Source organism: Amblyomma americanum, chromosome 6 (genome assembly GCF_052857255.1).
Source record: "Amblyomma americanum isolate KBUSLIRL-KWMA chromosome 6, ASM5285725v1, whole genome shotgun sequence".
Classification (NCBI taxonomy): Eukaryota; Metazoa; Arthropoda; class Arachnida; order Ixodida; family Ixodidae; genus Amblyomma; species Amblyomma americanum.
The window spans coordinates 29,147,784-29,175,329 of NC_135502.1; the positions used below are offsets into that span (position 1 = coordinate 29,147,784).

General features: G+C 46.1%; 1 protein-coding gene across 1 annotated transcript in view; it reads right to left on the reverse strand.

Annotated features, from left to right (window-relative positions):
- The window catches only part of LOC144136519 (amine oxidase [flavin-containing] B-like), a 68,402-nt gene that overhangs the window by 12,452 nt on the left and 28,404 nt on the right, over positions 1-27,546 (reverse strand). The window contains exons 2-12 of the mRNA XM_077668897.1: positions 24,141-24,235; positions 23,108-23,251; positions 21,236-21,343; positions 20,007-20,098; positions 18,281-18,422; positions 17,113-17,173; positions 14,158-14,246; positions 11,438-11,597; positions 8,401-8,500; positions 6,024-6,135; positions 3,992-4,089 (exon numbers count right to left, since the gene is read on the reverse strand). Of these exons, the coding sequence (XP_077525023.1) occupies positions 3,992-4,089; positions 6,024-6,135; positions 8,401-8,500; positions 11,438-11,597; positions 14,158-14,246; positions 17,113-17,173; positions 18,281-18,422; positions 20,007-20,098; positions 21,236-21,343; positions 23,108-23,251; positions 24,141-24,235 (1,201 nt within the window). The remainder of the gene's footprint in view (positions 1-3,991; positions 4,090-6,023; positions 6,136-8,400; positions 8,501-11,437; positions 11,598-14,157; positions 14,247-17,112; positions 17,174-18,280; positions 18,423-20,006; positions 20,099-21,235; positions 21,344-23,107; positions 23,252-24,140; positions 24,236-27,546) is intronic.

A 27,546-nucleotide genomic window follows, 5' to 3' on the forward strand; every position in this document is an offset into this window, starting at 1 on the left:
ATCACAACAACACTATAGACTAGGGCGGGTGAAATATCTTCTAGCCGATCCCGGTGTCGTGCAGCCTCTACTACTCGGGTCAGTACTCTAATCGGTGTAAGATATGTAAAGCCAGAGCTGATATCAATCACATTCTTTGGAAACGGCCTCAGGCTCCCTCAGACGGAATAAGCATGAAGTCTTTAGACCAATGGGAGACATTATACTCCTCAGCTCCGATCCGGATAATCAACTGAAGACCGCCCATCTGGCCGAAGCCGCCGCTATAGTCCAAGGTCTCCTGCTGTCGTCTAGGTGGGTAGGCTTAACCCCTTCCATAGATCTGTTTGACAAATAACGGGTTACATATGTGTCCCGTAAATAGGGAACCACCCCGTCTGGTGCTTGCGTGCACCACCGATTTATTTCGGGCTTAATAAATGTTGATTCATGATCATTTGCAATCCAACCCAAAATCCATTCCAATCGCGGCAAAGTGGAGGTGCCCACCGACAAAGTCAGCCAGTTACGCGCCTTTCCTTTCCTAAAAAACCCAAAGGATTTAGGCCTCGAATAAGGTCAGACTGGGATCTGTTTGCTTTGTGTATGCAAGCGGGCAGATTCCGGTGAATGAGCTAGAGCGCACTTTGCGCCTACTAGGCCAGTGTAAAAAAAGAAGTGCAAGGCATTCAACAGTAGAAGTTATACGTCCACACATATATCACAAAATGCAGGGCTTGTTGGGAGATGTCAGAGAAGGAAGAGGTGACCGTTTTTTTGTTTTTTCTGGGTTGCTTTGCACGCACGTGTTCAATAATGCAAGCCTGACAAGATGGGGAAGGGGTGGGAAACGTCCGTTAGCTCAGTGACCTGAAACCGCACGGGAATAAAGTTCATAAAGGGACGATGTAAGCATGCACAAGAAAATGCTAGCCACGCCTCTCCGAATTGGGTTATGGTACACAGCTGATGTAATTTTGCTAATGGAAGAGTGCACGCTTTTGGCGCGACATCCATGTTCAATGCGACGTGGACGGGCGATTCGGCTGGTCTTTCTTTTTAAATCAGAGCTTTATAGTATTCACTGATTACACGCGGCAAAAACAGCGAACAAAGGAAGCGCGAAATGAAGCATAACCAATGCAGGAAAGTCAAATTGTGTACGCGTGTAACTATAGCTCTCTGACTAGTTACACGCAGTCATGTGCAGTTTGAAAGCCGCATAGACTAAAAAGTTGTTGCAAGCTGTTGCTCAAGGCCAATAAAAATTTAAACAAGATAAGCGTTCATTTCGGGCGTGCCACGTGTTCGTCCGAATGTAAGACCTTCATTTAACTACGAAATTAAAGAAAAACAAAAAACGGGACGTAACATAAAAACAAAAACGGGGCGTAACATAAACGCGCAATAAACAAACTTCTGTACGTTCGTTTATTAAGTGTTTTGTTAACCGTAAAAGGAGAGTTTTTGCCCAATTCTAGAACGACATCGTTTTAAACGTCCCTGGCCGCTATCATAGTCAGTCACAATGCACACTACCTGCCACAATGGTAGGATATATATATATATATATATATATATATATATATATATATATATATATATATATATATATATATAGTGATTTCTGGCAGCTGATTTGGTCAATATAATATAAAATCACCAAAAATTGAGAAACATAACAGGATTTAATTCACGACGTTTCGGCTGGAGGACCAGCCTTTTTCGAAAAAGGCTGGGGTTCCAGCCGAAACGTCGTGAATTAAATTCTTTTATGTTTTTTCAATTTTTGATTATATATATATATATATATATATATATATATATATATATATATATATATATATATATATATATATATATATATATATATATATATATATATATATATAAGGAGTCCAATCCCGTACATTTTGTGCGGCCTTCTTGCTAACATAAATTGCCGTAGAGCACTTTGTCCGAATTATAGTTTGCCCTAAAGTGACTGCCTTCATATTGACTCCAAATGTTGTGCCTTCTAGTCGTGCGGGCAGGACACTTTATTTTTCTTTGTTTTTTCTGCAAAGGCGCCCGTGTGCTGTGCAATGTCAGTGCACGTTAAAGATCCCCAGGTGGTCGAAATTATTCCGGAGACCTCCATACGCTGTTCCGGACGCGATCATACAAACCCTAAGAGTCGACCCGATTTCCCGGAACGTCCACCCGGAACACAACCGGGGAAGAAGAGTAGCCAGGGCCAGAGCTCTCCTACACAGCCACGGAGACGAAACGGGGACAAGGCTCATTGACGCCGCGGAATACGCAGAACGCTTGCGATTCGCGGTTGCAGTCGTCTATTCGAGTGGGAAAACGCCCATAACGGCAGGTGTAGCGTGCGAGCGCGCAGAAGAAGAGGAGGAAGCAGCGGTGGCATTCGCCCTCACGGATCTGACGTGCACCACGGTTCTTTGTGATTCGCGACAAACGGTCCGAAACTTCGTCAAAGGATGGATATCACAGAGCGCGGCCCGAGTCCTGAGCAAACGACAAGTCCAGCGGGAGGTAGATTTTTCAAACCAGAATTCAGTGGTTCCCGGCGCACATGTGATTAGTATCGAAGGCATATCGCAACCGAAAAGAGATGGCACACGCCAAGGCACGCGCGCTCGCGAACCGCGCCGGCGACCGTCGTCCATGGGACAGCACCAACGACTGCTTGACCAGCTACAACAAAATTACCAAGGCCCTCTGCCTGACCCGCCGAACCTTCCCTCTGCCCAGCGACAAGCTTGGCGACAAGCCCTCAGACAACTGCAGACCCCAACCCGGAACGATACCACAGACTCGACCCCGGCACATACCCGACAAATATATGCAAAGTCTGCCACACGGATATCGCCACTTTAACCCACATGCTCTGGGATTGTAACAAAAACTCGCACGGTGCTAACTTCGGAACCCTCCCGCCGCGGTGGGCCGCTGCCTTGCGCAGCCCCAGCCGCGGTGACCAAATCTGGGCCGTTCAGCAGGCCCGCGAGGCGACGGCGAGGCAAAACATCGACGTCCAAACGTGGGAGACCTAAGGCCCCGTCGGCGAAAGCTCTGCAGGACTTTTAAATAAAGTTGTTACCGACCGACCTCCACTACGGCACCTCTTCCTTCAGTTCTTCTTTCACTCCCTCCTTCATCGCTTCCCTTACGGCGCTGTTCGGGTGTCCGCCAAGATAAATTAGAGTTACTGCGCCATTTATCTTTTCTCAAAAAACAATTTTCGCCGCGGTGGCTCAGTGGTTAAGGCCCTCGGCTACTGATCCGGAGTTCCCGGGTTCGAACCCGACCGCGGCGGCAGTGTTTCGACGGAGGCGAAACACATAGGCGCCCATGTTCTGTGCGATGTCAGTGCACGTTAAAGAATTATTATTATTATTAAAGATCCCCATGTGGTCGAAATTAACCAGGAGCCCTCCACTACGGCACCTTTTTCTCTCTTCTTTCACTCCCTTCTTTATACCTTCCCTTACCGCGCGGTTCGGGTGTCTAGCGAGATATATGAGACAGATACTGCGTCATTTCCTTTCCACAAAAACCAATTTTCATTTTCATTTTTTTTTCAATCTAATCTCTGCACTGCGCAATACAATGTCAATACACATTTCCTAATCACTTGAGCCGACGATGCAACACGTGACCAGTCACTTACCGTGAAACGGGCTTGAACCTCTTCAACCATGAAGGGCAAGCAGAGCAACGCGCCGCAACAACTACGCATTCGAACGAAGGAGAAATAAGAAAGTAAGAAGAAAAGAAAACAACACCGTTGCACTGCGGCTGTCAGGACAGGTATGTGCATAGCCCACGTAGTCTGGCTAAGTGCGCAGCAAAAGGGAATAGCAGCTGCGTCAGCACGGCGGTTGCGCGTGCGTGCGCACATGTGTGTGTAACTATTCACATGAACTGTTTACGTTTCGTTCCGGCCCGATAGCAGCTCTACTGCAGGCAGGATTAAAAAAGAGCAAATCAAAAGGCAGCTCACTTCCGGAACGTGGTGAGAAATCCAGGTGGCATCATGCACGTGTAGCAGCCCCCCGCGTACTGTTCGCCTGCCCAGTTGTACTCCTCGTAGTGGATGGGCTGCATGGAAAAAGTTGGATTTCCTTGTCACAGAATTAAAAGGCACAAAAGTCTGTTTCTGCACGTTCTCTTCGCATGTGCACCCGCATAGCCCCCCTTAGACTACCAGTCTCACCAAAAAAATTGTTGAAATAAAGCTGTTTTTGCCGTCCGAGGATGAAGTTTATTTTGTTTATAATTCGTTCTTGATAATGCACAGTTAAAGAGGCAGCTACACTTTCAAAGCAAGCTGTAGATTGTCACCATGCAGACTGCAAAAAATATTCGAGCCTTATAGCCATAAAAAGACGAGAGAAGTGCAAGTACATCGTCGAGTTACAAATTATTTAGCTTTGAGGTTTCATGGAGCGCCTTCGGCTTGGGATGCCACCACAATGCGCCGAACACCTTGCGTATTCTTTGCTAGACACTGTCGCTCACAGCGGTTTACCAAGAAGCGAAATCGAAGTTCAAACATGAAGTGGCTCTTTCACGGACCGCTGTGCTATTTCCCTGTGCGGCCGTCTGCCGTGCGGAAGGTGCAGCCAAATTGATACCGCTACTTAAACTGTGTACGTCGCACTGTACTGGGCTATAGGTTTAGAGTACTTAATTCTTGTAGTGTGCTTTGTTTTCACATGGACACAGGTATGCGGCCCACCATCAGGAGCCATAAGAAGCTGCTCTACATTAATTCTCGAAGTGACCAAAAAAAAGTCTCACGAGGAGGGAGTTCGCTGAAAGGCGTCGCGTGAGTCACCTGAGCTATTAATCCATACCACAGAAAATCTACCAACAATGACTTGATATTCCTGAAGATGGACCGGTTTCCAATGCTGCTGTAATTACCACATGGCGCTGAAATAGCTCCGGATTTCGTATCTGTGAATTGTCTCTCAGGCCATCTTGCCCCTACAGCATGAACTGCGGCATGATGATGGCAGACATGCTGTCCGGATATTCACGCAGTACACTGCAATTATGTTGAATTAAAAACCTTAGGGTGAAATAAGTGACATATAGCACAACTAGCACACAATATGAAACATGTGTGCAGATAACGCAATAGTATGCTGACATAAAGATGGCACAAATGGTCAGGACCGCTACCCACCAAGGAGAATGTTGTGGAGCAACCAGAACTAACACAAGCGAAACGCACACAGGTTGCCTGTTCCTGTCTTTCCAGGTTCTGCCGCACGATTATTTTTGAAGCATCCAGAAACTGCCCTGACAACCTGTTCGATAGAAGACAAAACTTTCCAGTATGCGCGAAAAGCAATGTAGGCGCGTAGTTGCCATATAATTCTAATGACGACGTAATTCCTCTATCGCGCAGTTCCGCGCGCGAGTTAAACTTTCACCTCTACAAATGTGTTCTCGAGCCTAGGGCTTCAGACACCGCTCACGCGTCCCGGGAATTTCGTCTCTAATAGAACACTTCCCCTTTTGTTCCTCTTGTCCAGGAAGTTGAAGGAGCTTTCCACGCCCCTTGAAACTTCAAATGAAAATAATTAGTAGCTAATAATTAATTAGTTAGTTAATGAATAAAAATAAATACTTATCAATTAGTAATTAGTAATATATGGGAGAGACCTTTGTCCTGCAGTGGGCTTAGTCGGGCTGATGATGATGACGGCAGTAACTAATAACTGTATTGCGATTTTTTTTTGTCAGGTAGAGTAATAACGCAGAGTAGCGTTTTACGGCTCCTGAAGGTAGGCCGCATACCTGAGCCCGTGAGAGAGCAAATGACACTATAGGAATACTGTACACCTGTAACTCGGTAGAGTACGAGGTAAATAGATTAAGTAGCTAATTACCTAGCGCGGTACCAAGTGGCCACAATCCCCTCACGGCAGGAGGCCGCCCAGGGGAATAGCGCAGCGAGTTGATTCGCGCGGAAGCAACGATTTTCCCCGCTGCGTGATGCAAAACCGGAGCGAGTTGCTCACATGAAGTGCCTCTTCCGTCTTCAAGGCAGCCGCGTACGCCCTGATGATCATCTGCTTCCGCTCATCGGGCGACAGGTTCACCAGGCTCCGCGCCTTGTGGGCTGGCAGGAACCTGGAGGAGAGGGAAACGCAGGGCAGGGGTGCAACAGCACTCAGGAAGGCCCGCTAAACGGGCGAGCTCCCTCGTGTTTTTAATGATTTCGTAGATTTGGTGCGCCAGTGTCCAAATGAGCGCGACCAGGGGGAACGAGAAAGCGCACATACTGGCCCGATGATTCCGGGATCCCAGTGGTGTCTCATACGAAACCCCGTCTCCCTCGCGCGATGAGAAGCCTCTACAGTTCGATGACGATCGTAGTACGCGTCAAGAAATTCTAATTCATTGCAAGCGGTTACAGAGCGGTACTTTCAAATGCGTGTAAGCGGCGGCTGCATTTTTATGGATGAAAAACGCCAGGGCGCCCGTGTGCTGTGCGATGTCAGTGCACGTTAAAGATCCCCAGGTGGTCGAAATTATTCCGGAGCCCTCCACTACAGCACCTCTCTCTTCCTTTCTTCTTTAACTCCCTCCTTTACCCTTTCCTTACGGCGTGGTTCAGGTGTCCAACGATATATCAGACAGATACTGCGCCATTTCCTTTCCCCAAAAACCAATTATTAATATTATTATTATTATTATTATTATTATTATTATTATTATTATTATTATTATTATTATTATTATTATTATTATTATTATCATCTCACCAAAAGCGAAGAGTTTGTGCGACGTAAGCTACAAGCCGGGGTGTTCCCAAACCGCGAGCTTTATAGCAAGTCGCACCCAGAGACTTTCAGTCCCAGGTGCGAATGCTGCGAGAGCATAGCGGATGATCCAAATGATATGGACGCGTCCTAGCTTTGGAGAACCTGACAGAACAAATGAGTCCTGAGAGACACTGCTACTCAAACATGAAGAGAAGGCACAACGCCACAAAGGGGACAACGTCTCGCCCTGGCCGCAGCTGAGATACAGGAGATCCCGGTCGACGGCTGAGGAGGAGGAGGACATGGCTGGGACCGAGCTGCGCCTCGGATCCCCAAGTCAACCTTTTGACGGGTGCTAATAAATACTGTCCCCCCCCCTCTCTCTTTCTGTAGATTTTTGGACATAAAGAACGACGACACAACATACGAAACTGCAGAACTGCAGGTATAAAGGAGATTTTTCAAGAAAGTGGTACAAAAGAGCAAAAATAATGATGGTTATGACGAATATCATTGTTATTATTAGTGGTTTTTGAGGAATGGAAGTGGCGTAGTAACTGTTTCACTAATCGGTGGGAGTGAAAGAAGAAAGAGAGAAAGGGGTGTCGTAGTAGAGGGCTCCGGAATAATTTGGACTAACTGTGGACATTTCTATAACGTGAACTGGCATGACACAGCCCACGGGAGCCTTTTGCGTTTCGCCTTCATCGAAATGCGGCCGCCGCGGTCGGGATCGAACTTCGGTACTCTGGCTCAGTATGCGATCACCCTAACCACTGAGCCCCCGCAGCGGGTCGGGTATTATTATTATACCTATTATTGCTGCTAAATAGGGAAAGGGAAGAGGAAAGGAAAGAGTCAGATGGGCAAGATCTTTCCTGAAGGGGGGATAATGAATGATATATTGGAAGTCCGCAGGAAAGGTAACACCGTAAAAAAGCACAAAAGGAAGAAAAAAGAAAATTTATAAGGATAAATACAAGTACATAAGCAGGATGTACTGAGCGCACAACGAATTAACAAAGCAAAATATAACGCAAAGTGACCAGTCGTGTTTGGAGCTGTCAAAGTTCCACTCACAAATTTGTCAGGTAAAAAAAATTAGTTTGAGAGAATTGTGCACAAAGAGACAAAATGTGTGACATGTTTTTGACATCACAGCAAAAAAAAAAAAAAGATTTGTATTCTGAAATTCCTCTTCGGTATGACATGGTTTCCTGCGGCGCGGAACGTCCGTGCAATTACAGACTCAATTTCCCGAGCGAGAAAAATCGCAGTTTCCAAGTGCTTGTCTGACACAGGCCGGAAGTGAAAATAATAACGCTGCACGGTACTACAAGAAAAGGAAAGAAAAAGGAAAGTAAGCTTGTTAACGAGAAGAGCATTCCTATGTGCGGCCATGTGATGAGAACACAACGTGGCAACCAATTGTTCTCAACAATGAAATAACATTTTCATTGCAAGAAACGCCCAGTTCCTGCGCTTCATACGTGTCCGGCTCATTCCTTACCCCCAACGTATTGCTTTCTCCTAACTTTTTATCTACTCTACGGTCTTCCAGAATTCAATAGACGTCGTCGTACCGCACGTACCATAACCCACTTCAGACGCTTCAATGAACAGCACTTACCCAATAATGGCCGGGTACTGTCCGTCTGGTTTGGTGTCGTCGATGGTGTAAACGACAGGGCAGTCTTCCGACAGCGTGAACAGCATAGCACCAGAGTAACCTGCATGCAAAAAAAAAAAAGAGAACGCTGTCTCGTACTTGATGAACAAAAGCTTTCCCGAAACATGCGTGTGAAGGTAATGATTCTTTACCACCTAAAGCTATGTCCGCCTTGGTGACTCAGCGGTTAGGGTGCTAGGTTGCTGAACCCGAGCACGCAGGTTGAACCCGGAAGTGATTACCGTGTTTCCATGGAGGCGAAACGCATAAGGCGCCCGTCTGCTGTACAATGTAATTTTACGTTAAAGATCCCCAGTTCGTGGAAATTATTCTGAAGTCCTTCGCTACAGCACCTATTACTCCTTTCCTCCTTCCAATCCTTCCTCGATCCTTTCCTTGGCGGCGCGGTTCGGGTGTTCACCCAGAAGTGAGACAATTACTGCCCCCTTCCTTTTCCTCAGAACTGATTTTCAATTTTCTAAGGCTACATAGAGGCCGCAACTACAAGGCACGCCGTAGCGATAATACTCCATACTGATCTCTACCAAACACTTGCACCGAAATATAAGTACACACGGGTGATTCGGCGTTTCGCCTATAGTGGTGAGAGTGGAGGTGGTCTTAGTTATTTTAGCGCTCTTGCAAACAAAAACCCTTCAAAGATCGTGCTCACGATGGACGGCGTACGTCGTGACATAAAATAATAACTAAAACTGCACCATGTAGCGAAATAGAATAATTATTGCCGACAGGGCAGGCCTACGAATCCCGTCTTGGCACGTCAGACAAGCCTTCAGGTGGAGTTTGTGTAGGGCGAACTTGCTGTCAGGCAGCGACAATTATATACACAAAATGGATTGTGCCAGTGGTAAACCCCATGCTTGTCAAGATGCATGCTTGTCAAAACGTGAAGCCGCAGTGCAAGGGCTCCTCTAGGTGAAACAATCTTTTTTATTCTTGCGCGCTCTATTGCCACAGTTGTCCATGAGCTACGACCTATGCATGATAGGCTGAAACAGGCATTGTTTTTTAATCTTCAGCAAGCAATCGTTACTGCAGTAGTTAAGAGTTGTGAGTTATCGGGGTTTCACACTCCAAGCAACATTTCGGGTTATCAGGTACTTCATAGTGGAGGACTTCACAAGATTAAGGCCTCCATTGTGGAGGACCGGTTATCAAGTGACAGGGCGGCTACTGGGGTCATTTAATGCGCGCCGAAATTTCGGCTACACGGGAGCGTTTTGCATTTAGCCTCCATCTAAAAAACACAGGCATAATCGGGATTAAATTCCAGATCTCGTGCTCTACCTCCGAACGCCATCATCACTTAGCCACAGTGGCGGACTATACTACGGCTGTGTCACCATAAGCGAGAGACCAGAAAGCAGCAAAAGGTAAGAAAGGAGAACTAACTCGTAATGGCGAACCTCGGCATGTTTCCCATCGTCTGCATGTGTCATTTCAGCAAAAGCGGACAACTGCAATAGCGAGTGTTTGCACGTGGGACGAGTGCGCTCTTAGATGACCCAGAGAGGTCAAGAGAAGTCCTTCGCTATTCAGCGCCATATTCTTCTGGACCAATTAGCGCTGCATCATAGTTTCAAAGGTGTTAAGTTTGAAACAGCGCGCATAAGCTACACAAAGTTGGAAGGGAGAACATAGCGCGTAGCAGGTACAGGTGTGCCTGAAATCTAGGCTACCACTTAGGACAGGGTAAGATATATGAAATGTAATATGACATGGTGTGATAAGGTAAGATATGAAAGGAAAAGATGTGATAGGATAGAATAAACGTTTCTTCGGAAATGGATGGCTTACTGGAATGTCGTTCGGGTATCCTTGACTTATCGCTAACCTATAGCTGGCATTTAAAGTAGCATGTTAGGACAGTTTACTTCAGGCTGACCTCTCTGCTCTCTTTTTGTAAACTTATTCTCTCTATCTCTAAGCCGCGCACGCACATATAAGTGTTGAGCGCACTGCACGTGTCTAAAAAAAGACAAGACAGCGTGATTTTGGGGGTGTATATTAAACCACGCTGAAAGAAAACGGCTAGCTGTGTGCTATAACTTCAGCGGATCAGAAATGAACCTGCGAAGCATAAGTGAATTTGCGGATAAAAAGAAATAGCACACTCGACACGATTTTTGTCATTTCTTGAAGTCTGCTTCTTACGAGCCATTCAAATACGAATAAATCAGTCTTAAACTCGTGCCACGTTGACAGATTTAATGCTAAGTGCTTAATGCCTGAAGTTTTAACGCCATTGGCGCGCTGCGACATACTCAAATTCAATGGCATTAACCTTACTGCCATTTGTGACCTACTGAGCTCGTCACAACTCATTTGCCGGAGCAATGCGTCCTCTCGTCCAAATTCCACACGTTAGAAAGCATGCAGTTTTTTTAGGAATAACATCCTATCTAGTAGCAAATTGTTTATTCACAGCTCTCAGTCAGGTGAGGTACCTTTAATACATTTTCGATGGCAAGGGTGCCATTTATGCCAGCACTTCTGACAAGGACTCTTGATTTGTGTGTTCGCACGCGAGTTTCTGGCTACTTTTTCGGATTGTCAAGCAAGAAAAGCGGCTTTTTCTACGAAAATAATTTTTATCTTGTATTTTAATAACATTCCCGAAATATTGTGCTCATTATTCTTGTTTATATCTCGGTAAAATTTTCGACTGTCTTGCAGGCGTCATCGTCATCGTGATTTTCGGTTAATGACATTAAATCTGGATGTGTAGCACCAACTCCGAAAGAAATGGCATTAACAAACTCAGACCTTAATCATTTACTGTCATTTCTTGCGTGACGCACGAGTCTAAGTCTGGTGCTCTTTCCTTTTTTTTTTTATGCTCACCTTTTTAGGCCTGCATGAGCATACTTCCGTTCAACAACAAAGTTTGACTAGCAGGAGGCTCGGGAAATATTTTGTCAAGGCGCCTGCTTTTGTGTTTGGCCGGTATTCTGCAGGAAGATAAAGTCGGGCTCACCAATCTTCCTCCAGAATGCTTCTTTGTAGTAGACGAGGCACTTCCAGACAGAGCCCATGGGCATCCGTTGCAGAAGCTGGTTCCGCTGCGGAGGCAGCGGGGGCGAGTAGTGCACCCTCATTTGCATAGGAGGGGCCATGGCCATGATGACATGGCTCCCCTGGTGATGAAAGGACAGAAAAAAAATGATGGTAAAGTCATATGATAGAGCCGACCGGGAATAATAATATCGGTCTATAAGATACGTATGATGTAGACAAGGAATACTTGAATGGCTGAAAGGTGGAAGATAAAAACGTTGAATTTCTTTCTAATCTAAGATATTTTTATTATAAATGAAAACGAATTTAGACGATATTTATATGTTCGTCATGCACATTAAAACCACATTTCTATGAAAAATTCTCAGCAGGAAATCAGCGCTAATTTCTGTCAGTCTCTTTCCGTTCTTCGATTGTGTGCTGTTCCATCTTGGGATCGACCGCAATGTAATACAAGCCTAGGCCAAGTAAGTTTGTTGGATCGAAGAAACCGGTGCCGTTCTGAACAAACAAGGTAACAGGCGCAGATGCTAGCAATTTATAAAACAGCTACGGTCAGCACACATGTGAGCATTCGTTAGAAATGAATCTACGAGACGGCCCCCCGTCGGCCCAGAGTTGGTTTCGTCCGCCACTGAGGACCTCATTCCTAATAGTTGGGACACCCCAAACACAAGTCCCCGAGCATAAATCATTAACACTGGTACGGTCCGCACTTTAAACATGAATTACCGAATAAAATAGCAAAAATGGAGCAAACGGTCGTCTAGCACACTTTGTAGTAGAGGCGGGGTACGCTTCACAAGCCCTGAGGTAGATTTCCATGACTAAAAATACTTAATGCTTACGGTTTACAATGGAAACAGATGGCCCCTTCAAAACACGCGAAGTTCTTGTAGTTTGGTGTTTAAAAACAGTTTAGAAGCTTCCTTCCTCACCCAGAACCCTATCCGAGTGGTGTGTGCAGTGTTTGTGTAGTGGATCCGGCGGACCAATAGAACATCATGTGGGACCGTGCCAGATTCCCGACCGAAGCTGCCTCCAGGACATACCCGCCCGAACTTCAAAGTGCAGTGCAGCTTACAGACAACACTCAACTACGGGCCGTCCAGCAGGTCCGCGGCGCGCTCGAAAAGCACAAGCCTCACGACCCACCACAAACGGGCCGAACTGGGGTAGTGTAGAGTAGGGCATAACCCCGGGTCTACGCTTGGCCAACGTCACGACGCGTTAAACCGTCGGTTGCCAGTATTTTAATAACGTTATTCCTATCCTATCCTAACCTTCCTTTAATTGCTAACTGCGTCAAGGTGCTTTAACAAACTGAAAAATGGGGCTGGTTGGTGCGTGATCTTGCGACGAAAAACAGCGTTTGCACGAGACCGTGGAGATTGTGGACACGGAGACGTCGCAAGATCATGCGTCCAGTTACTACGCTTTGGAGCGGGAGCATGTCTGCTGCAAACATGAAGAAGTGAATACCGCTATTTAGTGACCGAAGTCTACCCCGGTGCTCTGGCAGCGTACCCTTCCCAAAAAGAGAGTGCGCTGTAGGACTTACCGGTACTTGCTTAAAAGGGAACAGCGCAAACACAGAAAATGAGAGGAACGTACAACACAGGCGCTGACTTACAACTGAAGCTTATTCGAAATGTGCGCACGCATTAAGTAGTCCTCGAGGCAAGCTGTCAGCTGAGCCAACGTCCAGGGGCGGTGTGAAGGGCCGGATAAAAAGCGATAAATTCTTAAAAGCTATAAAAATATTTTAATAAGGAACGATGCCTGTCAGTAGAATGACATGTGAAAATTAAAATAGCAGATGCAGGTGAAGGATGAGGATAACGGGCATGCGGTTGGTTAAAAAGGAACGTGGCTAGCACTTTGTGTAAAAGAGGGGTTAAAAAGTACTCCGAGAGAGATAGGATTAATTTTTCAGATCCGATGGGCAGTCTCCTTTGATAATAGTTTATGCATGGACTGCAGACACACGTGCCGCTACGGTTTTTGATTAGGTAAGCTTCATATATCACGTGCGCGCTTTCCGTAGTATGTTTTCAAAATCTTTATCTTGTCGAAGGCTGGCACGCAAGATAATTTTTTACAGTGAATGGGAAAGTTGCTGCATGTGCCGGTCTTGGTTGACTTCGAGTGTTCCATCAGACGCTGGCACTTATCTATGGGGCAGAAACGTGGAGACTAACAAAACGGGTTCAAACGTAAATTGAAGACAACGCCAGCAAGGCATGGAAAGGAAAATGGTAGGAGTAACGTAAGAGACAGGAAAAGGGCAGAGTGGGTCAGAGAACAAACACGGGTTAATGACACCCTAGCATCAAGAGGAATAAGTGGGCTTGGGCAGGGCATGTAATGCGAAGGCAAAATAACCCCTCCTCCTTAAGGGCAATGGAGTGGATTCTAAGGGAAGGGAAGCGTATAAGGGGGCGGCAGAAAGTTACATGGGCCGATCAGATTAAGAAGTTTGTGGGGATACGGTGGCCGCAGCTGGCAAAGGACAGGGTTAATTGGAGAGATATGGGAGAAGCACTTGTCCCGCAGTGGCCATAGTCGGGCTGATTATGATGAAGGTGCTAGAGGAATGTTTACTCCCTTTTTACTCCCATGTAGTTTAATTCCTGCTTAGAGCGCAGAAATAGGCATGCATGTATGCAGCATGCAGACCTGATATTCCTGGCCGTCCAGCGTCCTGACGACCACGCCAGAGGGACTCTGCGCAATACTTGTCACGGGTGAATTGAGCTTCACCCTGTCTGAAAAGAAAGGAGAAGCAAAACAAGAGTTACACTGCAATTCAGGAGGCAGAATGCGCTGTACAACAGCGGAAATTCCGCGTTCTGCCGCTGTGCGGTAACGTCACGCACGCCGAGGATCCAAAGTAGTGGTACATCTGGCGACCGGAGTGAAAACGATTGTTACGTACTTCTAGTGTTCCGGGGCATTATTTAGCTATTGTTCCGTATCCGCACAGTTACTTCGAAACATGCCCTGTCGTCAGTTTTGCATTGTAAAGCACAACGCGACAGGGGTGAATTCCCTGCCACAGGTTGCCTCCAAGCATGCAGCTCCGTCGGCGTCCCTGTTTTTGGTTTTTGGTTTTGGTTTTATGGGGGTTTAACGTCACAAAGCGACTCAGGCTATGAGGGACGCCGTAGTGAAGGTCTCCAGAAATTTCGACCACCTGGGGTATTTTAACGTGCACTGACATCGCACAGTACACGGGTCTCTAGAATTTTGCCTCCATCGAAATGCGACCGCCGCGGCCGGGATCGAACCCGCGTCTTTAGGGCCAGCAGCCGAGCGCCGTAACCACTCAGCCACCGCGGCGGCTGGAGTCCCTGTTTTATATTCACGTAATCAGGTCGTGTGGTTAGTTATGGTCGCGATGGGTGTGTGATTTCTAGTGCATTTATGCTCCATGTGGTAAATAAACTGTTTCAACTATATTCTCTCTTCACATACTTTCATGTAATAGGAAGCGGAATTCTGAATCGATACATCTGGGAGACGTATTTTACAGCGATAGCCATTATTGGTGGCGAGGGAAACCAGCGGACTCTCGCGTGTTCTCGTGACTAGACCGGCACTTGGGAAGGGCAGAGGTGCGAAGAGGGATGGCAATAAAATTGTCTGTGGCCTATGATGTAAAGAAAGGCGCAGTCGTCTCACACTCTGTGTACCTACACAATCCACCAACCACAACGTGAGAGAAGGGACAACGGAGGAAGTGAAATAATAGAGAAAAAGAGACAAAGAGGCGCCGTAGCGGCGGGCTTCAGATTAATTACTAATACCTGGGACTCTTTAACGTGCACTGACATCGCACAGTAAGATGAGCGTCTTTTGCATGTCGCCTCCACCGAAGTGCGGCGCGCCGAGGGCAGAGATTCGATTCCGCGTCCTCGTGCTAACCTAAAGCCGCAGAAGACGCTACCACGTCAGTAGCGAGCTCTGACTGCACACGTATAACGCTGACACAAAATCAACCACAAGAAATCTCACATTTTTGCACATGGTGCTTAGAAAGGAATTTCTTGATGTCGACTCTCTAAATTTAGCGCCGCATTTCAGCTATCATGAGCCAATTATGTGCGCTATGGAGCAAGAAAATTTGAATAGCACGGAAGAATGTGTTGTGTGAGTGTGGTTGTGTGTAGTCTGTATGCAGCAGAGCATACAGTATAGGTTGTATGGTCTTGGTTGTTGCCGTTGTTCCTTGGCAGGATACGACGAGGAACCAGCACTTTTTTCTTCCTGGAGGGTTCCGGAATAATTTCGACCACCTGGGGATCTTTAACGTGCACTGACATCGCACAGCGCCCGGGCGCCTTAGCGTTTTTCCTCCATAAAAACAAACCTAGCCGCGGCGGCTACGTTTTTGTGGAGGAAAAACGCTAAGGCGCCCGTGTGCTGTGCGATGTCAGTGCACGTTAAAGATCCCCAGGTGGTCGAAATTATTCCGGAGCCTTCCACTACGGCACCTCTTTCTTCCTTTCTTCTTTCACTCCCTCGATCCTTTATCCCTTCCCTTACGGCGCTGCTCAGGTGTCCAACGATATATGAGACAGAAACTGCGCTGTTTCCTTTCCCCCAAAATCAATTATTATTATTATTAAGTCAGGTAAGGTTACAAGCACCAGAATGTAAAAAAAAACATCGCTCGCATTCACTGGATATCGAATACTGAAGGAAAAGTCTGGGCTCAGCGCGAGTTGTTTCTCAGCCTGATCTAAAGGCTGCTGCGGCAGAGACCGATGCCTTCACCTTTTCCTAACGCTGTGAATCGAATGGAATCAAAGCACAAATTGGTATGCTGGCTAATCGACTCAAAGGTATCAGAACAAGTGCGAAGACGAAGGAAAGAAGGAGAGGAAGGAAAAATGTAGGAAGGGTGGAAGCGAGGGGTAAAAAGAAGGAAAATTGGGAGGGAAAGAGAAGCAGGGGGGATTGAGGGAGGGAAATGCTTGAACTGGCTTTGATTTATAGGAGCGCAACTTGTTTTTGGATCTTCCGTGTCAGCCTCATAATAATAATAATAATAATTGGTTTTTGGGGAAAGGAAATGGCGCAGCATCTGTCTCATATATCGTTGGACACCTGAACCGCGCCGTAAGGGAAGGGATAAAGGAGGGAGTGAAAGAAGAAAGGAAGAAAGAGGTGCCGTAGTGGAGGACTCCGGGATAATTTCTACCACCTGAGGATCTTTAACGTGCACTGACATCGCACAGCACACGGGCGCCTTAGCGTTTTTCCTCCATAAAAACGCAGCCGCCGCGGTCGGGTTCGAGCCCAGGAACTCCGGATCAGTAGCCGAGCGCCTTAACCACTGAGCCACCGCGGCGGGTGTCAGCCTCATCCCATGCAGTAGCCTTTGTGTTAACGAATCAGATTTTCTCAGAGCCTCAAGGCCTCGTGCTCGATGTCGTCATGCACAGTGAGAGATAAGTTGCCAGCATTGCTGGGTATTGACGATTTAAAATGTGAAAGTCTGAAATTGCCATCATCTTCGCCTCAAATATCGGTAAGATCGATGCATCCGAATCGCCCCGCATTTTCATGCATCGCGGCGGTCCAACTAAGAAGCGATGCACTTTTAGGGGCAGAAAAATATCAACCCACCTCCTAAGGATTCTGCCATCTTGAGGCTAATCTGCATCATTCCTCCCTTCATTTTTCTTTCCTGCAGAAAAGAAACAATAAGTATACATACATTGAGGCGCGACAAGTCTGTTATGTTTCTGATTCCGAGGTTAATTTAAAAGCGATACTAACAACGAATTGATATTAGCGCAGTAGGAAATGCAAGGAAACTTAATTTGTTGCACTTTTATTTTTGTGTGCATGCTACACCACCATTTTATTTTTTAGATTGTCCAAAAAAGTTTTCTTTAATTAAATAAGTTACAAATTCTGGTTAAAATCAGGAGATATCATGCAAGAAATTTCCGGAAGCTAGCATACGGCAGCTTCGCTTGTGGGCTTATGTGTCAGTTATCGGTTAACTCACGCAATTTTGAGCAGCTAAGTGGCTTACTTTACTGCCTCTTTAGCAAAAACAGCGCAGAACAGAGGACGGAGAAAATGGACTGGACCGACGTCTACTTTCTCCGTCCTTCGTCTGTGGGCTGTCTCTGCTAAAGAATCATGTACCAACTACCTCAAATTTCCGTTCTAATTTACTGTCACAGGTGATGCTACAATCTGCAGGTTTTTCAAGCTGGACGAACGAGCGGCGGATTGTGAAGCATAGGGGATGATGATAGTGAATTCTTATGGCGCAAGGGCATCTGTGGCCAAAGAGCGCCATGGCACAAGGTATTTTTGTAACTTTTCACTCTGATTACGCTGAGCACCAGGCAGGGGAAGCTTGTACCGACTGCATTATCGATGGGTACACAGCGGCACTGGGGTTCGAGCCCCGTACCTCCGCATGCGAGATGGATGTTCAACCACTAGGCCACCGCTGCAGTCTAGTGTAGGGGACTAATACAATTTTCATAAGAGGTAGGAATGTAGAGATATTGTTCAAACCAAGTGAAGGTATCATCACAACTAAACCGCTTCGCCCTCAAATCAACATTCTTGACCATTCTGAAGTCATACTAAAGCGAAATCGTACTACATTAAGCGAGGACAGGGAAAACATTTCATGCCCGTCTCGCGCATAATACTTACTACCACATTTTTGCGTCTCTTTATACTTTGAGCCAAGCTCCTAATGCGACTGCATTGTTATCACCGACAACACGTACTACTACAAGCAATTGAAAGATCGTGGCGTCATCACCTGTCCACCGTTCTTGACTGAGATGATCCGCTTGACGCCTCCGCACTGTTTCACGTACCATAGCAACCAAAGCAACGAGCCCTCGTAGGACTCTGACGTAACGTTGATGGCGATGAAGAACTTCGCCATTTCTCGGGCCACGCTGCAGTGCACAGTGAAGGAGGTTAAGAGACCCTGCACAGGGGCTGACGGAGTGTTCCAAGTCCATGGACTATGTTCTACTGGGACTGAATATGTGCATAGATGGTGACTTCTGGAGTGGACTGTAGTGTGGACTGTGTGGAGTGAATGTGTGCATAGATGGTGACTGCGGGAGTGGAATATGGGCTATTATAAGTGACTGTGCGCATAGCGGGGTAGATCCGACAGGTTTTAGGACATTGTTAACATAGAAGTGACGCTACGGTGGAGCAATTGCCGGCAGAATAAGCAAGGCTAATCCCACGTGTAGCATTCAACACCTCAACTCAACTCCAAGTACATAATGGATATCAAGGAGGGAAAGATAAGTCTATGAAGGATTCACTTTACAGTAAAAAAATAAATACATTGACTGGTTCTACATTAAGGCTCACTAAGACCTGCAACATATCAGCTGTATTTGGAAGGCACTTAAAGGGACATTGTGGAGAACTCCACGCATATCTTATTGTTAAAATGAATTCTGCGGCTCTTTCTGGATATTTTCATGTTGTTTTTTTCGTGAGCGCGGCTGCAAGAAAGTGACCAGTACTGCCAAGCTGAATTGAAGCTCACAAAGGCAAATGCTGTATTTTCCTGCCATGCAGCGAGACATTTCACTGTAACCGGTTCAAGAATAAGTACTTCGTTGGCTCTATCACAAACGAATATGAACCACACCAGTCGTATACTATAGCTGAAAGTAGAAAGACAAAATATTGCTTTTTTCGCGTTTCAATTCGGTCCGGTATAGTACAAGCAAAGTAACCATAAGTGGAAGCTGCGTGCGCTTCTTTCGACTGCTCATAACATTTTAATCTTCGGAATCCTGGACAGCGATGTTCGGCGGTGCTAAAGCCTGGGCATCCTTTGTTCGAAACAGCTACAAATGAAGGGAAATATATTGCTAGGCATTACTTTTCTGTATGGTTTAAGATCAACAGAACAACAAAGAGCAGTGGCCACAAGAAGTCTATTAAAAAGATTTTGACGCGAAAAGGTCACTATACGGCTATTCAGCTTCATCGCAGTGATTTATGTATGCTGCTGCTATTTGTGATACAGTAAAACCACGAACCGAATAGGAGAATTTTGTTCTTAAGAAGATGTTAGCAATTTCAATCTCTCTGCGTCAATGAATTCTTGTCCCCGTTCAATCCATTGGCCTTGGTCACTTGATATTATTGTTTGCAGGGTATAGGCTTAGGGTAACGAGACAACGGAGACACTTCACTGTCTTCAGGACAACAGAGCGGATTTAAAGGGAAGGCAACCGTAGCAGTGAGTGTCAGACGGTTAGTTGGGTGGATGAGCTTCGGAAGTTTTGCGTAGATAAGGTGGCCGCAGATAGCACGGCACAGCGTTAATTGCAAGGATATGGGAGATGTCCTGCAGTGGGATGTAGTTAAACGCTGATGGTAAAGATGATGAAAGGTTTAGCGATTCTTACTATGAACTGGCCGTCGTACGGGCCATTTAGGAACGCAGAAGCAATTACCCGACAGGTTAGTCGCATGCTCACATCAGTGAGTTTCACATCTCCCACCTTGTCCAGCAAGTGCGGTCGATAAAGTCCTGGAATGACATCCTGTCCCATTCCTCGGCGTGTGGTGCATCCCAAGGCGAAGCAGCGGGAATCTAAGAGGGTTGTAAAACACAAGCACGAAGTGAGGAAGCCTTATAGTGAATGAGACCAATCTGAAGAGGACATGCTTAAAAAATATATATATATATATATTCGGTGTTGTTGGACATGAAAGAAAAAGGCTAACCCATAATAAGACGAGCAATTTTTAGACAAAAATTGCCGTTTTTGCCAGCTCATGTCCTCTTAAGGAGCTAAACACCAGGCATATATATTTTGTGGGCAGCTTTATGTTTGAGGTAACGGTCTCTTGATTGTGGAAGGCCGTGCACATGGAATGGCTTTTTGTGTTTCTAGACACGCTTGTATTTTGTCGTGTCGACGGTGTGAAAAGCACAACTGTCGCAATGCCTGGTAAGCAATACATGGTATTGAAATCGCCTGCAATTTAGCTTACGCCTTTCTTAGAAACACACATTCCTCTAGATCGAAAAACTCCCCATGCTGGCTTTCGTAACGCTAGGTGTAAAAGCATTTTATTAAGCAGCATGTAGGGGATGTAAAATCTGCATATCAGTTACTTTGAAAAGTCGAATAAAAGGGTACCTTCCATGAGTTAGAAAGAAGGGCAATCATCATCTCAATGATTTTTATTGTCATGAATGTTGAGGTCCACTGCTAAAATTAAGAACATTGCAAAAAATACAATGTATCAGACGTTAGAACATCCACGTTATTTTGTTTCTGGGGCCATATTGAACCATTTTGAATTCATAACACTTATTCTGTGGCAGCAATATTAGAATTTGAGATTTATTAAAGACAAATTTAGAAATGCGAACTTCTTGGTGACGGGACTTAAACAAACCTGGAAGCAATTGCGCTTCTTGTACATAGCCTAATCGGAAATTGTATGACTGCAGCGCGACGAACAGGATATAGAAGGAGGAAACACTCAGGGACACAACAAATCTTTACTGGCTGGTCAGCCAATAAGGATTTCAGTGGTGAGTCAGCGCTGTGTTGTGTCCCTGGGGAGTGTTTCGTCCTTCTATTATGTCCCGTTCGTCGCGCTGTAGTCACAGAATATCGTCACAAACTCGCCGAACAACTTACCTTGTCGAAATTTATAATCAAATTTATGTCAAGCTGTCTATGCTTGAACCACCAAGTAAACGCCTGCGCCTCACCTCCTCTCCCATCTTGTCCAAGCTGCGGAAGAGGTTGTTGACGTCCATGTTGACTATCGGGTTCCAGAAGGTAGGAAAGTCACCGCCGGTGGTCACGTACCGCTGGCCCTGGTCACGTGGGCGGTGAAAATGACATTCGCGAGTCAACAGCAAGTAAAATAAAACTGATGACTGCTGAGTGAGTTGGCGCTGTTTATTACTAAAAGCGGAACAGCGCGAAAGGAGCAAGGACAGAAGACTGTGTCGTGCTACTTGTGTCCTCATCCTTTTTGTACGGTTCCGCTAAGGGTGGTAAGTAAAGTTTTACGGAAAGCTATAGCCTTATCGACACTGCACGCGCCAGTGGCATAGCAAGTGTGCTCTACTACATCAGGCTTGCACACCATCAGCACCTGAGTGGACTGGCCACAAACCAGAGCTTCAGTGACACTATAACGTTCCTTCCGCAGCTCCGAAACTGAAGTGTTTAAAAGAAAAGATACCGCCACCGTCTGGAAGACATTGAAGTAACGAGCGTTAACTGCCGCCATCTTGGATTAATTAATAATGTTATCAATTAATTACTATTATTGGCCAACATCTTGCATTTATTTATAAGTCACCAATAAATCATGAATTGGGTTGCTATATCGATTTATTATGGGGGCCGCCATCTTGAATTTCTCTGACAGAAAATTTCACCATGAAGGGAGGTGGTAGCAGACCCCAAGAAACGAGATGAGGAAGAGCTCAGCGCTCTTAAAATAATTTATAACTACCGCGATCATGGGCCAACCACAAAAGCCCAACGGCAACCCTTCTGGCTGCCGTCGGGTTCTCTATTTCGTACTACGCCACGGTCAAATCCTCGTCATTTTACACCCTCAACGTAAATTGATATCCCTGTCACACGGGCACCGCAAGGGACTTTAAGAACCGGGTCCTTATATCCAAAGGAGTAAGGAGTGCAGCTACACGGCAAAAATGTTGCGCCTTTGCCGCTAAGGGCCTTGGAAGCGAAGGCGCTCGTCAGAGACCCTTGGAGCCCAAAGGCGCGGCCTTAGAGAACCTGCGATCGCAGTGCCATCCAACATCAAAAAGTAAAATCAATAAAAAATAGATACAGCGAACAATGTTTGAAAATATTTTTTTTAATACGAAAGGTGTGTCTATCTTTGCTTTTTGTGCGGGTGTTTATATTTTATGCCCAGATTTCAAGGCAGTGAAAGTGTTGTAGCAACACCGAGTGCCCCTGGTGGCCAAGGCAACACACAAAACCTGCTGCTGCTGAAGAGAGTAGCTGTTGCAGTACTTTTAAGGAAGCTATCCTATCAGAATAAACAAATTGTCTGAGCGCAACGAATGAGCAGAATACCCCACTTTAATTTTAAAACACTCACTTCAGCCGCCTCGAGCACAGCAGCGGGTGCTAAGCCTGAACGACTGTTTCACCTTAGGGCTGCACCGTGTAGCTGCGTCGCTGCTCCTTTAAGCTTTCGCTCCTTTGGTGAAAAAAGGTGCCTTGCTGGAAAGGCCTTCGAGGTATGCCGTGTGACAGGGGTATCAGCTGAATTGCGTCGCCAGAAAAATTGCAAATTTTTACCAGCAGCCTGGTGTCACCAAAAATAATTCAGTTTCTGCGAAATTTGCAATGGTCGTGCTTTGCATTATTGATACGCTCCAGCCAACGACTCACTAAAAAAAAAAATTCAATGTCGCCTTTGTGCGAATAGAAGCCAACACCTGTGGCTCTATTGCAACCAAGCGAAACAACCACACGTGTCTTTGCTGTCTTTTGTGATGTTTCAGGCAAGCACCGCTGGATGGCACTTTCTTCCTGAAGACCCGCTACGTAACCGCCCCTCACTAAGAAGAGCGGGTGTCTGCGCGTACCAGAATGGTGAAGACGGACCGGTCCTCGTAGTAGACGCAGTAGAGTTGCTTCTCGAGGCCCAGCTCCTTGAGAGTGCGCAGCAGGTGGCGCTGGGTGGCGCCAATGTACGCACCCCCGATGTCCAGGTAGCCATAGTGCTCGCCCTGGGTGCGAGAGGACCCGCGTACTCAGCATGCGAGCGCGTCAATGGGGCAGCTATTGTGGCTAAAGTGGTCAACTGACGCGCCTTGGGATTGGGAGGCGGCTGGAGCTCTGTCTTCCGATAGTATCACTCGTTTCCTGTGAAGGAAATGCATCTTGCTGCACAGTTCATCAGGAATAGATAATAAATAGGACACAAATACCTTCAGGGAAATCTTGCGTGTTAGAGGAGTCACAACGCTGAAAAGTGCAAGTATTCAGATTTAACTTACAAGCAAAATAAAAAAATAATTCATGAAACGTACAGGCTTATCCGTTAGAGTAATTTGTGAAAAGTGATGAACACCTGCTTTGAAAGTTCGGTAGCGTGGCAATCATTATTTATTGGTTTGGATTAATTGCTGAATTCTTGATCCCTACTGCCGGAGGTTTCAGGCATCTTTACTAAACACGGCGGTGTAACGCAGAGAAAACGCTACCTTCAGTCTTGCGTAAAATATATTCGTGGGCAACGCAGGTTACCAGATATGTTAATATAATATATGGTTTTGTGCCAATTTTCGATGAGTCACCGTGAGTGGTAGTTAGAGCTTAAAGACATCGCTATAAGCAAAGAACGCACAAAAGTCGACACCGTGTCTGCTCGTCGCTATTACTTTTTCACTAGAAGTGTGATTTCTTCTCAAGAGGTAAATTCATGGCGAATCAACATGTTGAGACATTGGACCTTTTAGTGAATAATTTCTCAGTAAAAGTCACAGATGAGGTCTCTGGAATAATTTCGACCACCTAAGATTGCGTACTGTGCATCGATATGTCAGCACACAATATGATTTTGCTTTTTAGTTACGTGAAGAAATTTCTGAGCGTAACTACGTATCCCCTTCTTACCTGAACGGTGTACGTTCGTCCACCGACGCGGTCCCTGGCTTCGAGCACCACCACTTCTGTGCCTTCCTTGCGCAGTTGCCGAGCAGCCGCCAGACCTGAGCGACGCATACAAATCAGGAATTTCAGCCTACGTCAGCCTGCAGTTCTGGAACGTACTCGAGAGACCGGGTCTAACAATGCACGTATTCATATACTTGTCAATCGAGTACAGACTTGATTTTCTGGCACTTTTACGTTGCGGCACCATCCATTATTTTACTTTCGTTTGCAGGTTGGGCCGCAAAAGCTAAAGCTATTCATGCAACAGAAAGATTGACGTGAAGTGTAAAGGCATCTTGCTGAAGCAAAGTTCCGAGCTTTCCTTTAGTCGGAAGTGTCTACCACATATGAAACCGATAGTTTAGTGTGTATTCTAAAGCGACTGCATTGAAGGCCTACGAAGCAAAGAGATGAAGAGATGAACTAGTATACTTCAATTAAATTCACCTTTGTTTTTCAACATTTCACAATGTTGGTAGTTGTGTTCCGGAAACAACGATAGAAAACATAAAGAAGCATAAAAATCGAGCCCGAACATCTGCGTGAAAACCACATATCCACATCATTACATCATGGCGGAGACGTGCTGGCGGACTCCTAATATCAATTGAATAGCGTGCGCTAACAGGACGAACACAGGAAACTTGGAGAAGACGAAAGAAGCGCAACTTCCAACTTTAATAACCACAAAAAGATGCCTGACGCTCTTTTATAGCTGCTGGGGTGTCGTATCGTACACCTTCACACTCCAGCAGCTATAAAAGAGCGTCTGGCATCTTTTTGTGGTTATTAAAGTTGGAAGTTGCGCTTCTTTCGTCTTCTCCAAGTTTCCTGCGTTCGTCCTGTTAGCGCACGCTATTCAATTGAAATGTACCATCTACCCCGCCAGAAAGTTCTACTCCTGATATCGTGCCAGTAGTTTGCTACCGAATGCTTTCGCCTGGCTTCAGTCCGATAAAATTCAAGGATGCAATTCAACGTGTTTGGTAGGCCTGTTTGCTGAAAGAGTGGACATGAAACGCGCCGTAAAAAATTGAACGATGCCACCGCTCAGAAATGATCACAGAAGGAGTGGCGGCATTCGAATTCTATGGCTTGTTGCAATGCTGCAAGAACGGACATGAGGCTTGTGCACAGTTGGCCTCGCACAGCACAACGAAATGGGCACACATCCAGTGCAGGCTACATGAAGCTTGCCAGGAAGAGCGATGGAGTTAGGGTTATGTTTGGAGATGGGGTGAGCTAGACAGGGCATTCAGGGAGGTTTAAGGACAAGTAAAAAAAAAACTACATTTTGAGGATCATCTGCCGATATTTTCCACTTCCCATGTTGAGTCCCACAGCACAGGGCGAACGCGTTTCACGAAGCTGAGAAAGTGGCTATGTTTCGATGGTCGGAATTTGGGTCACTTTGTTGCGAAGAAATCCAAGTGGCGTGTGGAGGCACATACACCACAATTCCACTTTTCACGTGTTAAGAGATGACAAGCATATCATTGCAGCGGTGTGAGACAGTTAATTTCCAGGAAGTGCCCGAAAAACTCATTTGGATACACGGTATAGGACCCGCCGAGGTGGCTCAGTGGTTAGGGCGCTCGGTTACTTATCCGGAGTTCCCGGGTTCGAACCCTACCGCGGCGGCTGCGTTTTTATGGAGGAAAAACGTTAAGGCACCTGTGTGCTGTGCGATGTCAGTGCACGTTAAAGATCCCCAGGTGGTTGAAATTATTCCGGAGCCCTCCACTACGGCACCTGTTTCTTCCTTTCTTCTTTCACTCCCTCCTTTATCCTTTCCCTTACGGCGCGGTTCATGTGTAGAACGATATATGAGACAGATACTGCGCCATTTCCTTTCCCCAAAAAACAATTATTTTTATTATTATTATACACGGTATGAAACCCACCGCGGTGGCTCAGTGGCTAGAGCGCTCGGCTACTGACCCGGAGTACCCGGATTCAAACCCGGCCGCAGCGGCAGCGTTCCGATGGAGGCGAAACGCAAAGGCGCCCGTGTGCTGTGCGATGTCAGTGCGCGTTAAAGATGCCCAGGTGGTCGACATTATTCCGGAGCCCTCCACTACAGCACCTCTTCCTTTCTTCTCTCCGTCCCCCTTTATCCCTTCCATTACGGCGCGGTTCAGGTGTCAGCCGAGATGCGATACATTTCCTTTCCCCAAAAACCCATTTTCATTTTTTTTTTACGGTATGAAGTGGTAAGGTGCAAAATTGGGCGAGTTGAATTTGATTTATGGTGAAAGGCAGCGCAAAAAGAACAATGACGGAAGGAAGAAGCAAGACATGACACGAGCGCTTTTTTCGCAAGTAAAACTTTATTAAAACAACTCAAAGTGTATACAGACCTCGTAAAAATTTAAAGAAGAGGTAACCAAAAGGCTGTTCTTTTCGCACTATCTTTCACCATGAATGCTTTTGGTTATCTTTTTACGAGGTGGGTATATATATATATATTGTGTTCTTTTCAAAAAAGATTCTACTTGCGAAAAAGCGCCCGTGTCGTGTCTTGCTTCTTCCTTTGGTCCTCCTTTTCGCGCTACCTTTCACCATGAACGGCATGAACAGCCATCGGCAATGTGATACGGCCTTTCCTGGTCGAGCGTGTCAAAGATGTGCTGTGCCGGCATAATCCATAATCCCCACTCTTGAAAAACAAGAGACAAGATGTTTAAACTTAAGATTCTTGTTCAATCTAACCCTTTCGTCCAGCAAGGGGCGCTGAGATGTGGCTAATTCCCGCTGCCTGCGAAGTTGACCTCTTTTGCGCAAAACGAATCAATCCCGAAAAGTACGTTGATCATTTCATGAGTGCAGGAGCATTCCAGATGGAGCGACAAGGATGTGCAGAAGTGTTTTTCGCAAAACGAGAAGTAGGCGTTGAACAGGTCTTCTATATATATACACACACACACACTTGTCTCTCGTGTCTGTGCTGGCCTCGCACCGATCATGTCGCAGTATAACGCTAAGCAGAACACGAGCTACGCCTGGTCAGTATCGGAAAGAACACTCTTGGACTCGCTATCGCCTCCTCCAAAGTAGAGATGTTTCTCTCTGTAGAGAAGCGAGAGCTTAGGGAGCAACGCCTTCTCGAAGGCCATTGATACCTGGACAACAAACAATACTTGACCCCGGCCGGATGCAAACATATATCAGTGATCTTGGAAAAACACGGAACTTTATATATATATATATATATATATATATATATATATATATATATATATATATATATATGCAGGAAACAATGCACCCGAATCCACACAGGTCATCGGCATTCCACCCGGCATGGTTGCTGAGTGGTTAGCGCGCTCGGCTACTGAGCCAAGGTACCCGACTGCGGCGGCCGGGT